General features: G+C 37.4%; 2 protein-coding genes across 3 annotated transcripts in view; one reads left to right on the plus strand and one right to left on the minus strand.

Moving 5' to 3' along the window:
- CAPS2 (calcyphosine 2) overlaps positions 1-16,007 on the minus strand; it is a 120,129-nt gene that overhangs the window by 72,674 nt on the left and 31,448 nt on the right. The gene's annotated exons all lie outside the window — the stretch shown is intronic.
- The window catches only part of GLIPR1L1 (GLIPR1 like 1), a 42,709-nt gene that overhangs the window by 10,099 nt on the left and 16,603 nt on the right, over positions 1-16,007 (plus strand). For both annotated transcript variants that reach the window (XM_032170780.2, XM_032170779.2), the window contains exon 3: positions 2,901-3,001. In XM_032170780.2, the coding sequence (XP_032026671.1) occupies positions 2,901-3,001 (101 nt within the window). The remainder of the gene's footprint in view (positions 1-2,900; positions 3,002-16,007) is intronic.

A 16,007-nucleotide genomic window follows, 5' to 3' on the forward strand; every position in this document is an offset into this window, starting at 1 on the left:
TTTTGGGTACAGCTAAGTTACCTGCAATTTATTTGATCCTCTTTGTTCCTGCTTTTAAAATATGTTAGGTAGAATAAAAGTAGCGTTTAGTCCAGAGCTGATAATGATCTCTCACTACAGAGGCAAGATTATTCTGCACGCTCTACCTAACACCCTGAGAATTATGAAGTTGTCCAATTCGGAAAGTGGGAATAGGTCCAATTTCTGGCTTTGTGTAAACCTTGCTATTATTTCCTCTAGTTCTTGTAAATGGGTTAGACTAGTTTCTTCACATGCATGTTTTAATTAGTACTTTGCTGAATAGATGATGAGGACCCTCTGCACATTGTCCTAGTGTGTCACTGTACAATTCTCACCTCTTCAGTACTATGCCATCTAAACTTCTGTGTCCTTGGTCTCCCCAAGACTCTCAATCAGACCCTCATAACTATGACAGGGTATCAAACTTCTCCTGAGCCATAATCTAGAAACTGTCTCCAGGCAATAAACCAGGACAATTATACAGTTTCTATCTTTTTTCTCCAAATCTCAGGGGTATTATGTTGTGTTGCCTAATGTCTTGAAAAACATTACTTCCTATCATTTTCCTAATTTTTAAAATTATTTCAGATAGAAGTGTAAGTGTGTCTAAAATTCACCTTTTTGGCCATACTTTAATCCTAGACATGGTACTGAGACCCTAGGAAAGCCTGTTTAAGCAATATAAAGAGCTAACCTTCTTCTCTGGACTTACCCATTTGTATAAGTTGAATTAATATATAGGGTCTTAAAGCAACTCGTTCTTATCAGAGGTGCAGTGAACAAATAATAGCAACTTCCATGTTCCCTTTATGTTCACTCTTCGTTCAACAACAGGTTGTTCTAAGTCTAGACACTCTCCAGGACATCAGGGAAGATGTTAGTAAATAATATGGTTTGGATACTATGGGAAAATTGAGAGAATGAATCAGGTGTCAGATGTCCTGATTAACAAAAAGATGCAATATCCCTAAGATGATATCAAAGCTGAGTCATAGCTTTTATATATCCTTTGTCTTCTCTTTTGCTGTAAAGTAAAAAAAACAAACAAACAAAAAAAACAAAACAAAAAAAGCCGGTTCTCAAATGCCCCTTCTCCCTTCGTATTGCTAAATCAGAAAGGGGAGCTTACTCTTTATTGGCTAGTTTATACACAAGATTAAATAATTAGGAATGGTTATATTCTTATAAAATCAACAACTGTATCTTGCTTAATGTTCTAAACAAAATAAGAGAAAATTTTCTTGCATTTATCACCTACTGATATTCATATTAGAGTTACATCCAATGTTCATATTACTATTACATCTAGTTTCTTTAATGAAAGCAATACATCGTAAACCTACATAGTGAATATTTATTCTCATGACTCCAAAAGCCCCAAAAATTCACAATTTAGATAAAATTTAATGATGTAGTTAGTTATTCATAAGCCAAATTGTTAAACATGATTTTTTGGAAATATATATATTTTAGTTGTATTTTTTGTTAATTGTTTAAAACATTCAAAAGGAAAAATGCTCTTTTAATCATCTCACTTTATCTCATTTCATTAAGTGGGAAACTACCTCAGAATTGATCTGTCACTTACTCACCAAAACTACAAAGATGGCTGAAAGCAAAACTCTTTTTTCTTTTTCTTTCTTTTTTTTTTTTTTTGAGACGGAGTCTCACCCTGTAACCCAGACTGGAGTACAGTGGCGTGATCTCGGCTCACTGCAACCTCCACTTCCTGAGTTCAAGCAATTCTCCTGCCTCAGCCTCCTGAGTAGCTAGGATTACAGGCACATGACACCACACTCAGCTAGTTCTTGTATTTTTAGTAGAAACGGGGTTTCGCCATGTTGGCCAGGCTGACCTCAAACTCCTGACCTCGCAATCCACCCGCCTTGGCCTCCCAAAATTAATTTTTAAGTTATCAGTTCACTTCGATTTTTCTTGCACTTTTGCTGCCTCTCAGGCAAACAAAAAGCTGGTAAAATATATTTTGCAAAACTATTGATTCTGGCTAGAACAAGCCTATGGAAAAAAATTGATAATTCAATTTATGAAATAGGTTAGTACGTTTTGCTAATAAAGTTGTAAAATAAGTGAGATCAGAAATCTGTGTTGTTAAAATTTATTCTGTGTCTAAATTCCTTGGATTATTTTTCAAATGGAGTAAACCAGTATTTTTTTCCCTTTTTTGTTTATTTGGAAAATGAAAAAATTTTATTCTATCATTGTCACAAAAAACTAATAATGTTCCTCACCTCTTTACCTATCTCCCATAACTAGTTTTCCATAGAAGTCTTCTTCCTTTTGAATAACTTTGCTATTCTTTGCAACTAGATAAAAATAAAGATTCACCATCCTTACAGCAGGCATCTTTGAAAATCAACTCAATATGTTTTTAATTCCTAGCTATGTCTTGTGACTTGACAAAGGTAAGAATATGGTTAAGATTGCAAAATTTAAAATGTAATTTGTAAAATTTTTCTGAGAAAAACAAATAAATGTAAGTTATTGTTTTCATTTATAGTCTGATTTTCATATTGTTTGTATGATATTCCCAGGGATAGAATTAAAATGTATTTCATAAATAATCTAGAAGAAATTATTTTGGCTGTATATTATATTATGAATTTGGTTATATATTATATTATCGTTTTGATTTATGAGAATTACCAGTAAGGAAAAACTAGCTTGGTAGCTCTCATAAAATCAGACATAACAACATAAGAATTTTAATATAAATATAAACATTAGAAAAAATATGTAACTAATAAATATTTATGTACATTATTTTTTGTAGCATGACAAAGATTATACCAATTCTCTAAATGCATTGTTTGCATAGAATTGTTTTCCATATTTTATTTTGACATTCCTTTTCTTTATAGTTAGTTTGGGCCAATTCATTTTACGTCGGTTGTGCAGTTGCAATGTGTCCTAACCTTGGGGAAGCTTCAACTGCAATATTTGTATGCAACTACGGACCTGCGTGAGTTATTTTCTCTTAAAAAATATTTTAATTGAAATTAATGTTGATGATGGTTGCCAAATAAGAGGATCTTATACTAGAGACAAGTGCATTTTTGATAAGTAATGACTCCCTCTACAATGCTAATCAAATGAGATAGGTGAAAATAGAAGATGGTGACAATATTGACTTACTTAAAGAAAAACTATACCTGTCATAAGATACTTAAACCTGAGAGAGAAAATGATGGAGACTGATAGGTTTAAAAAAAGAGATAATATAAAATACATTGCCACAGTAATACATAAATACTGAAACACAAAAAGGCTGGCAGATGCTTCTCTAATACAATATAAGTGGAATAAGAGAATGATTGAGAATGATTGTAAAAGCACATACTTTTAAGAAAAGAACAACATAACTTTAATTGTCTTGCTGATAATTGCATATCTAAATGAAAATACAGCATAAGCTTAAAGGGAAACTCCAAAAATGAAATTCTAGTCCTCTAATCCCAGTGAATCTATACTAGGAAGAATATAAAAACAGTTAATAACCCAGCTCTTCAACAAACATCAATTTAAAAATCAGCAGTAGAAAAGATAAAAACAAAGACAAAGAATAAATATGCAAAACTGATGAAAAGGAGCTGAGATATGCCAAAACTACTAGAGAGAGGCAGAAATGTATATATATCTCTCTGTATTTTCTTCCATGACCTTTCACTTGGAAGCAAAAACAAGAATGATAAATAAAAATTTTTATAGCTTGGGAAAAGTAGAGTTTTTATAGATTCAGAGAAATTATAAAACTACTGACACATTTATTAACATCTTTTCTCTTAAGGAGACTAATCACAAGATTTGAAACGGAAAGAGAATAATAATAGGGGATGAAGGCTCAAGATTTGATGAAAAAGCAGTTAAGCATCATACTACTTTGAATAAGTCAGGTTTTGGGGTCCAAATTATGTACGTAACAGATTTCTTATGGGTCTTGTGAAAGCATACGAGAATATTGTTATGTCACCCCTGGCCAAGTGGTAGGGACCAATATACCCTGTCACTTGAAACAAAAGCCATAAAAAGCAAAACAGATGAAGCACATGAAGCAATGGTCTTAAAGACACTGGCTATAATACAACAAAGGGCTGTGATCTCTGAAAAATAACAACAAAAAAAAGTTAGCCCTATAATTCCCCCAGCTTTCTGATTCAGTGAGAGCGTTCAGGTCATGGCACACGAAATTACTAAGACAGAGGTTGGCTGGCTCCCTGGGTTGAAGAAATGGAGCTAAAAGTATAGGAATACCAATACAGCTAGAGTTCACGGAAAAGAGTACCAGAGAAAAGAGAACTACACACAGAGAGAACGCTAGAAATCTGCAAAAGATATTCCTTGAGTATTGATTAGCAGAGTATTGATTAGCACATGCACATGAGGAAACAACTTCAGGCCAGGTTAAGAAGCATCTGAAAGAATAAGAGGACACAGTTCTTGGCACTCACACAGGGAGCAGAACTAAACTGCTCCAGGCCCACCTAACAATTCATAATGTAAAATCTGAAAGGAGCAAAATGTTCCCATGTAATTTGACTGTATCCCACATAAGAAATGATTGAGAATGATTATAAAAGCACATAATTTTAAGAAAACAACAACATAACTTTAACAACAACAACAAAAAAACTCAAGGAGGTTTACAGAAATACACAATACCCAGCACCTAACACTTACAATGTCTGGCATCTAATCAGCCATATAAAGAAGGAAAAAAATAAGACATAAGAAGAAGCTGAATCAATAAGTTGAAACGAATGCAGAACTTACACAGATGATATAATTAAAAGAGAAAGACATTAAAATGGTTATTATAACTGTATTCTATATTTGTAAATGTTAAGCAAAGATATGAAAAATATTAAAAACAGAGGACTACAATGTCTGAGATTTTTTAGAAGTTAAAATTAATGAAATATTAGACATTCCAGAAAAAAAGATTAATGAATTCAAAATCATAACATTAGAAATTATCCAAGACAGTGATTCAGGAGTTCAAGGCTGCAGTGAGCCATGACTGCCTTGAGAAACAGAGCAAGACCCTACCTCTTTAAAAAAAGAAAAGAAAAAAATTATCCAAGATAGAATCCATAGAGGAAAGAATATCCAAAAAGATAAAATGTGTATCAGCTGCAATACGTCTTTTAGTGGAAATTGATTTCCTTACACTGGACTCCCTGCTGGCCAGCGGGGCAGGCTGAAGACTGCCTAAGAAGACCAGGTCCCAGCAGGGAGGGGTGCCCACCACCACTGTGGCTCCAGTTGGCCATTTTCCCCTGCTGCTGGTGCCAGCAAGACTGAGTGGTTTGGACCAGGAGAAATTCCCCACAGCACAGCACAGCCACTGTGACAGCTTATGGCCAGACTGCTTCTTTAAGCGAGACCCTGACACATTCCTTCTTGCCAGGCAGGGCCTCCCTGGGGATTTTCAGCACCCCCAGCCAGGGGTTTATGGACAGATCTCTGATTTCCCTGAGAGGAGCCCCTAGGAGGAGGGGCAGCTGCAGTATCATGGGCTGCAATCTTATCCTTTTCTGCCGGCAAGCTCTGAGGAGTCTGGGTAGTCTGGACAAGGGAAATTCCTGCTTATTTAAGTGGGTCCCTTATCCTATTTCCCCTGACTGGGTGAGATCTCCCAACAGGGGTCTCCAGGCACTGCAAACAGGAACATTCTGGAGGGCATCAGGTCAATGGCCCTCTGGGACAGAGAGCCCAGTGGAAGGATCAGGCTGCCATCTTTGCTGTTCTGTCACCTCCACTGGTGATACTTCCAGGTATCAGAGGGACCCAGGTGAACAGGAGTAGGCCCCCAGCAAACCACAGCAGCCCTAGGGAAGAGGGGCCTTACTGCTAAAAGAACAAACAGAAAGCAACAACAGCATCAATAAAAAAAGACCACAAAAACCCCATCCAAAGGTCAGCAGATTCAAAGATCAAAGGCAGATAAACCCTTGAAGATGAGAAAGAATCAACGAAAAAATGCTGAAAACTCAAAAAGCCAGAGTGCCTCTTCAGCTGCAAATGATCACAACACATCTCCAGCAAGGGCACAGAACTGGGATGAGGCTGAGATGGATAAACTGACAGAAATAGGGTTCAGAAGATGCATAATAATGAACTTCACTGAGCTAAAGGAGTATGTTCTAACACATTGCAAAGAAGCTAAGAACCATGATAAAATATTACAGGAGCTGTTAACCAGAATAACCAGTTTAGAGAGGAACATAAATGAACTGATGGAGCTGTAAAACACAACACAAGAACTTCACAAAGCAATCACAAGTATCCATATCCAAACAGACCAAGTGGCAGAAAGGATATCAGAGCTTGAAGACTATCTTGCTGAAACAAGGCAGGCAGACAAGATTAGAGAAAAAAGGAACAAACAAAACCTGTGAGAACTATGAGATTATGTAAGATTGAACCTATGACTGATTGGGGTACCTGAAATAAATGGGGAGACTGAACCGAGTTGGAAAACACACTTCAGGATATCATCCAGGAGAACTTCCTCAACCTAGCAAGAAAGGTCAACATTCAAATTCAGGAAATCCAGAGAAACCCGTAAGATACTCCATGAGAAGATCAACCGCAAGACACATAATCCTCAGATTCTCCAAGGTCAGACTGAAAGAGACAATGTTAAGGACAGCCAGAGAGAAAGGCCAGGCCACCTACAAAGGGAAGCCCATCAGACTGACAGCAGACCTCTCAGCAGAAACCCTAAAAACCAGAAGAGATTGGGAACAATATTTAACTTTTTTTTTTTTTTTTTTTTTTTGAGATGGAGTCCCTCTCTGTCACCCAAGGTGGAGTGTACTGGTGTGATCTTGACTTACTACCACCTCTGCCTCCCAGGTTCAAGTGATTCTCCTGCCTCAGCCTCCTGAGTAGCCGGGATTAGAGGCACTCCCCACCACACCTGGCTAAGTAGAGATGGGGTTTTGCCATGTTGGCCAGCCTGGTCTCGAACTCCTGACCTCAGGTGATCCACCCTCCTTGGCCTCCCAAAGTGCTGGGATTACAGGCATGAGCCATCATGCTGGCCCAATATTTAACATTCTTAAAGAAAAAAATTTTCAGTCTAGAATTTCATATCCAACCAAACTAAACTTCATAAGTGAAGGAGAAATTAGATTTTTTTTCAGACAAGCAAATGCTGAGGGAATTCATCACCACCAGGCCTGCCTTGCAAGAGCTCCTGAAGGAAGCACTAAATATGGAAAGGAAAAATGGTTACCAGTCACTACAAAAAACACGCTGAAGTACACAGACCAACAACACTATGAACAACTATATAAATAAGTCTGCAAAATAACCAGCTAGCATCATGATGACAGGATCAAATTCACATATAACTATACTAAAGTTAAATGTAAATGGCCTAAAGGCCCCATATAAAAGACACAGAATGGTAAGCTGGATAAAGAGCCAACATCCATCAGTGAGCTGCATTCAAGAGACCCATCTCACATGCAAAGATATATATAGACTCAAAGGGATGGAGGAAAATTTACCAAGCAAATGGAAAACAGAAAAAAGCAGAGGTTGAAATCCTAGTTTTTGATAAAACAAACTTTAAACCAACAAAGATCAAAAAAGACAAAGAAGGGCATTACATAACGGCAAAGGAATCAATTCAACAAGAAGAGCTAACTATCCTAAATATATATGCACCCAATACAGGAGCACCCAGATTCATAAAACAAGTTCTTAGAGACCTACAAAGAGACTTAGACTCCCACACAATAATTGTGGGAGATTTTAACACCCCACTGTCAATATTAGCCAGATGATAGAGACAGAATATTAGCAAAGACATCCTGAAGTTGAACTTAGCTCTGGATCAAGTGGACCTGACAGATATCTGCAGAACTCTCCACCCCAAAACAACGGAATATACATTCTTCTCAGTGCCACAAGGCACTTACTCTAAAACTGCACATAATTGGAAGTAAATCACTCCTCAGCAAATGCAAAATAACTGAAATCATAAGTCTCTCAGAACAAAATACAATCAAATTAGAACTCAAGATTAAGAAACACTCAAAACCACACAACTACATGGAAATTGAACAACCTGCTGTTGAATGACTCCTGGGTAAATAATGAAATTAAGGCAGAAATCAAGAAGTTCTCAGAAACTAATGAGAACAATGAAATAACACACTAGAATCTGTGGGACGCAGCTAAAGCAGTGTTAAGAGGGAAATTTATAGTGCTAAACGCTCACATCAAAAAGCTAGAAAGATCCCAAATTGACATCCTAACATCATAACTAAAGGAACTAGAGAACCAACAGCAAACAAACCCCAAAGCTAGCAGAAGACAAGAAAAAGCCAAGATCAGAGTGAAACTAAAGGTGATACAAACATGAAAAACCCTTCAAAAAAATCAATGAACCCAGGAGCTGGCTTTTTGAAAAGATTAATAAAACAGATAGACTGCTAACTAAATAGAATAATAAAGAAGAGAGAAGAATCAAATAGACACAATAAAAAATGAAAAAGGGGTATCACCACTGATCCCACAGAAATACAAACAACCATCAGAGAATACTATAAACACCTCTGTGCAAATCACTTGGAAAATCTAGAAGAAATGGATAAATTCCTGTAAACATATGCCCTCCCAAGGCTGAACCAGGAAGAAGTTGAATCCCTGAATAGACAAATAACAAGTTCTGAAATGGAGGCAGTAATGAACAGCCTATCAACCAAAAACAGCACAGGACCAGACAGATTTACAGTTGAATTCTATCAGAAAAACAAAGAGTAGCTGATACCCTTTCTTCTGAAAATATTCCAAACAACTGAAAAGGAGGGACTCCTCCCTAACTCATTTTATGAAACCAGCATCATCCTGATACCAAAACCTGGCAAAGAAACAACAAAAAACTTCAGGTCCATATCCCTGATAAACATCAATGCAAAAATTATCAATAAAATACTGGCAAACCAAATCCAGCAGCACATCAAAAAGCTTACCCATCACAATCAAGTTGGCTTCATCCCCAGGATGCAAGTCTGGTTCAACATATGCAAATCAATAAATGTAATTCATTATATCATCAGAACTAAAGACAAAAACCACATGATTATCTCAATAGATGCCAAAAGGCCTTCAATAAAATTCAACATTCCTTTACGTTAAAAACTCCTCTCAATAAACTAGGAATTGAAGGAGCATACATCAAAAAAATAACAGCCATTTATGAGAAACCCATGGCCAATATCATACTGAATGGGCAAAAGCTGGATGCATTCCCCTTGAAAACCAGTATAAGACAAAAATGTCCTCTCTCACCACTTCTATTCAACATAGTATTGGAAGTTCCCAGAACAATCAGGGAAGAGAAAAAAAGGGGGGGGTATTCAAATAGGAAAAGAGGAAGTCAAACTGTCTTTGTCTTTGTTTGCAGATGATATGATCCTATATCTAGAAAACCCCATTATCTCATCCCAAAAGCTTTTTAAGCTGATAAGCAACTTTGGCAGTCTCAGGATACAAAATCAATATGCAAAAGTCACAAGTATTCCTGTACACCAACAACAGACAAGCAGAAAGTCAAATCATGAATAAATTCCCATTCACAATTGCTAGAAAGAGAATAAGATACCTAGAAATACAGCTAACAAAAAAAGTGAAGGACTTCTTCAAGGAGAACTACAAACCACTGCTCAAGGAAATTAGAGAAGACACAAACAAATGAAAAAACATTCCATGTTCATCGATAGTAAGAATCAATATCGTGAAAATGGCCATACTGCCCAAAGTAATTTATAGCTTCAATGCTATTCACATTAAACTCATTGACATTCTTCACAGAATTAGAAAAAACTATTTTAAAATTCATATGGAACCAAAAAAGAGTTTGTGTAGCCAAGACATCCAAAGCAGAAAAGAAAAAGCTGGAGGAATCACACTACCTGACTTAAAACTATACTACAAGGCTGCAGTATCCAAAACAGCATGGTACTGGTACAAAAACAGACACACAGACCAATGGAACAGAATAGAGAACTCAGAAATAAGACCACACATCTATAATCATCTAGTCTTTGACAAACCTGACAAAAAGAAGCAATGAGGAAAGGACTCCCTATTTAATACATGGTGCGGGGAGAACAGGCTAGCCATATGCAGAGAATTGAAATTGCACAACTTCCTTACACATTATACAAGAATTAGCTCAAGATGGATTAAAGGCTTAAATGTAAAACCCAAAACTATAAAAACCCTAGAAGAAAATCTAGGTGATACTATTCAGGACATAGGCATTGGCAAACATTTCACGACAAAAACATCAAAAACAATTGCAACAAAAGCAAAAATGGACAAATGGGATCAATTAAACTAAAGAACTTCTACACAGCAAAAGAAACTATCATCAGAGTAAACAAGCAACCTACAGAGTGGGAGAAAATTTTAGCAATCTATCCATCTGACAAAGGTCTAATATCCAGAATCTACGAGGAACTTAAGTAAATGTATAAAACAAAAAATTATTCAAAAATGAGCAAAAGACATGAACAGACACTTCTCAAAATAAAACATTTATGCAGCCAATAAACTACAAAACACAGCTCAACATCATTGGTCATTAGAGAAATGCAAATCAAAATCACAATTAGATAACATCTCATGCCAGTCAGAATGGCAATTATTAAAAAGTCCAGAAACAACAGATGCTGGTGAGGTTGTGGAGAAATAGGAATGTTTTTACACTGTTGGTGGGAATGTACACTGCACAATAGTCAAACCATTGTGGAAGACAGTGTGGTAATTCCTCAAAGATCTAGAACCAGAAATCCCATTTGACCCAGCAATCCCATTGCTAGGTATACACCCCAAAAATATAAATTATTCCATTACAAAGATGCATGCACATGTATGTTCAGCGCAGCACTATTTACAATAGCAAAGACATGGAATCAACCTAAATGCCCATCAATGATAGACTGGATAAAGAAAATGTGGTACATATAAACCATGGAATAGTATGCAGCCATAAAAAGGAATGAGATCATGTCATTTGCAGGGACATGGATGGAGCTAGAAGCTATTATTCTCAGCAAACTAATGCAGGAACAGAAAAACCAAACACCACATGTTCTCACTTCCAAATGGGAGCTGAACAGTGGGAATATATGGCCACACAAAAGGTAACAACACACACTGGGGCCTGTTGGGGGTAGGGTGGGGAGAGGGAGAGCATCAGCAAAAATAGCTAACGCATGCTGGGCTTAATACCTGGATGATGGGTTGATCTGTGCAGCAAACCACAATGGCACACATTTACCTACGTAACAAAGCTGCACATCCTGCATTTGCACCCTGGAACTTAAAATAAAAACAAAAATATAATTTAAAAAAAGAAAAAGAAGAGAGATGACAGCAGATTTTTCACTAGACATAATGCAAGAGAAAAGACAGCAATATCTTTAAAAACAAAAGCAAAATAAAACTGTCCACTGAAAATTCTATACACAGAAAGTCTTTTAAAAATAAAGGTTAAATATGTTTATAGATGATTGAGATGATAAGTTTGTGGATAAATACATAAGATGTTTTCTTATTTAATTCTCTTTCAAAGATAATTATTTAATCAAAATAAATGTATTATGATATTGTACATGTAAAATTGAACCACCTTGAAGTTCTTTTAATCTATGTGAAGTGCCATAATCTAACTTGACCGTGATAAGTAAAAGATGCACACTATAAATTCTAAAGTAACCACTAAAATTAAGCAAAACAAAGAGTAATTGCAAATGAGCCAACAAAGCAGGTAAAATGGAATTTTTAAAAGATATTTAATTAACCCAAAGAAAGGCAAAAAAAAGGAAAAGGGAAACAGAAAACAGATGAAGCAGATAAAATGAATAAGATGATAGCCTCAAACCTATCAATAATTATGTTAAATTTAAATGGTATAAATGCCCCAAATTAAAAAACAGAGATTGCACAATTGGCTAAGAAATTGAAAATCAGCTTTATGCTGCCTATGACAAACTTTAGGATTCTTTTTTTTTACTTTGAATATAAAGACACAAATAGACTAGAAGCAAAAGAATGGAAAAAGGTTTACAATGCTAACATCAGTCAAAGAAGGCTACAGTGCTGGGCATGGCGGCAGACACGTAATCCCAACTACTCAAGAGGCTGATGTGGGAGAATCATTTGAGGCAAGAAATTCAAGACCAGCCCTAGCAGCAGAGTGAGACTGCATCTATAGAAAAATTTTTTAAAAAATTACTTTGGCACGGTGGCACATGCCTATAGTTCAGTTACTAAAACAAATAAGTTTAGCATTCCTTTAGGATAAAAATATACAAAAATTAATTACATGTCTGTATACTTTAAATATATATTACATATATAACATATATATGGTTTAAATATATATAATATAGATAATATATTGTGTGTAATATATATGGTTTAAAAAATATGGTTCATAATATATATATTATGTGTGTGTGTGTGTGTATGTATATATATATTAGCTTACAGACTGCATAAAATAGATAAAACATAAAAATATAGAAAAACAGACCACAGGACAGATTTGACCTCTGGGCCATACTGTGCTGACTGCTACTCTATAGAAAATTCACTGGAATCTACCAAAACTCAACTAAAACAAATAAGTTTGGCAATCTTTTAGGATACAAAATAAGTATACAAAAATTAATTACATGTCTGTATACTAACACTTAAAAATCAGAAATTGGAGGAGGGAGCCAAGATGGCCGAATAGGAACAGCTCCGGACTACAGCTCCCAATGTGAGCGACGCAGAAGACAGGTGATTTCTGCATTTCCATCTGAGGTACCGGGTTCATCTCACTAGGGAGTGCCAGAAAGTGGGTGCACCGTGCGCAAGCCGAAGCAGGGAGAGGCATTGCCTCACTCAGGAAGTGCAAGGGGTCAGGGAGTTCCCTTTCCTAGTCAAAGAAAGGGGTGACAGACGGCACTTGGAAAATCAAGTCACTCCCACCCTAATACTGCACTTCTCCAATGAGCTTAAAAAACAGCACACCAGGAGATTATATCCCACACCTGGCTCGGAGGGTCCTATGCCCACGGAGTCTCACTGATGGCTAGCACAGCAGTCTGAGATCAAACTGCAAGGCGGCAGTGAGTCTGGGGGAGGGGTGCCCGCCATTGCCCAGGCTTGCTTAGGTAAATAAAGAAGCCTGGAAGCTCGAAATGGGTGGAGCCCACCACAAAACAAAGAGGCCTGCCTGCCTCTGTAGGCTCCACCTCTGGGGGCAGGGTACAGACAAACAAAAAGACAGCAGTAACCTCTGCAGACTTAAATGTCCCTGTCTGACAGCTTTGAAGAGAGTAGTGGTTCTCCCAACATGCACTTGGAGATCTGAGGACGGGCAGACTGCCTCCTCAAGTGGGTCCCTGACCCCTGAATCCCGAGCAGCCTAACTGGGAGGCACCCCAAAGTAGGGGCAGACTGACACCTCACACGGCCGGGTACTCCTCTGAGACAAAACTTCCAGAGGAACGATCAGGCAACAGCATTCGCGGTTCATGAAAATCCCCTGTTCTGCACCCTCTGGTGCTGATACCCAGGCAAACAGTGTCTGGAGTGGACCTCTAGAAAACTCCAACTGACCTGTAGCTGAGGGTCCCGTCTGTTAGAAGGAAAACTAACAAACAGAAAGGACATCCACACCAAAAACCCATCTGTACATCACCATCATCAAAGACCCAAAGTAGATAAAACCACAAAGATGGGGAAAAAACAGAGCAGAAAAACTGGAAATTCTAAAAAGCAGAGTGCCTCTCCTCCTCCAAAGGAATGCAGTTCCTCACCAGCAACAGAACAAAGCTGGACGGAGAATGACTTTGACAACTTGAGAGAAGAAGGCTTCAGATGATCAAACTACTCAGCTACAGGAGGAAATTCAAACCAAAGGCAAACAAGTTAAAAACTTTGAAAAAAATTTAGATGACTGTATAACTAGAATAACCAATACAGAGAAGTGCTTAAAGGAGCTGATGGAGCTGAAAGCCAAGGCTTGAGAACTACATGAAGAACTCAGAAGCCTCAGGAGCCAATGCAATCAACTTGAAGAAAAGGTATCAGTGATGGAATATGAAATTAATGAAATGAAGCAACAAGGGAAGTTTAGAGAAAAAAGAATAAAAAGAAATGAACAAAGCCTCCAAAAAAAATGGGACTATGTGAAAAGACCAAATCTACGTCTGACTGGTGTACTTGAAAGTGATGGGGAGAATGGAACCAAGTTGGAAAACACTCTGCAGGATATTATCCAGGAGAACTTCCCCAATCTAGCAAGGCAGGCCAACATTCAGATTCAGGAAATACAGAGAACACCACAAAGATACTCCTTGAGAAGAGCAACTCCAAGAAACATAATTGTCAGATTCACCAAAGTTGAAATGAAGGAAAAAATGTTAAGAGCAGCCAGAGAGAAAGGTCAGGCTACGCACAAAGGGAAGCCTATCAGACTAACAGCTGATCTCTTGGCAGAAACGCTACAAGCCAGAAGAGAGTGGGGACCGATATTCAACATTCTTAAAGAAAAGAATTTTCAACCCAGAATTTCATATCCAGCCAAGCTAAGCTTCATAAGTGAAGAAGAAATAAAATACTTTACAGACAAGCAAATGCTGAGAGATTTTGTCACCACCAGGCCTGCCCTAAAAGAGCTCCTGAAGGAAGCACTAAACATGGAAAGGAACAACCGGTACCAGCCACTGCAAAATCATGCCAAATTGTAAAGATTGAGGCTAGGAAGAAACCGCATCAACTAATGAGCAAAATAACCACCTAACATCATAATGACAGGATCGAATTCACACATAACAATATTAACTTTAAATGTAAATGGACTAAATGCTCCAATTAAAAGACACAGACTGGCAAATTGGATAAAGAGTCAAGGCCCATCAGTGTGCTGTATTCAGGAAACCCATCTCATGTGCAGAGACACACATAGGCTCAAAATAAAAGGATGGAGGAAGATCTACCAAGCAAATGGAAAACGAAAAAAGGGAGGGGTTGCAATCCTAGTCTCTGATAAAACAGAGTTTAAACCAACAAAGATCAAAAGAGACAAAGAAGGCCATTACATAATGGTAAAGGGATCAATTCAACAAGAAGAGCTAACTATCCTAAATATATATGCACCAAATACAGGAGCACCCAGATTCATAAAGCAAGTCCTGAGTGACATACAAAGAGACTTAGACTCCCAAACAATAATAATGGGAGACTTTAACACCACACTGTCAATATTAGACAGATCAATGAGACAGAAAGTTAACAAGGATAGCCAGGAATTGAACTCAGCTCTGCACCAAGCAGACCTAATAGACATCTACAGAACTCTCCACCCTAAATCAACAGAATATACATTTTTTTCAGCACCACACCACACCTACTCCAAAATTGACCACATAGTTGGAAGTAAAGCTCTCCTCAGCAAATGTAAAAGAACAGAAATTATAACAAACTGTCTCTCAGACCACAATGCAATCAAACTAGAACTGAGGACTAAGAAACTCACTCAAAACCGCTCAACTACATGGAAACTGAACAACCTGCTCCTGAATGACTACTGGGTACATAAGGAAATGAAGGCAGAAATAAACATGTTCCTTGAAACCAATGAGAACAAAGACACAATATACCAGAATCTCAGGGACACATTCAAAGCAGTGTGTACAGGGAAATTTACAGCACTAAATGTCCACAAGAGAAAGCAGGAAAGATCCAAAATTGACACCCTAACATCACAATTAAAAGAACTAGAAAAGCAAGAGCAAACACATGCAAAAGCTAGCAGAAGGCAAGAAATAACCAAAATCACAGCAGAACTGAAGGAAATAGAGACACAAAAAACCCTTCAAAAAATTAATGAATCCAGGAGCTGGCTTTTTGAAAAGATCAACAAAATTGATAGACCGCTAGCAAGACTA

The sequence above is a fragment of the Hylobates moloch genome, unplaced genomic scaffold, assembly GCF_009828535.3.
Source record: "Hylobates moloch isolate HMO894 unplaced genomic scaffold, HMol_V3 SCAFFOLD_12, whole genome shotgun sequence".
Lineage (NCBI taxonomy): Eukaryota > Metazoa > Chordata > Mammalia > Primates > Hylobatidae > Hylobates > Hylobates moloch.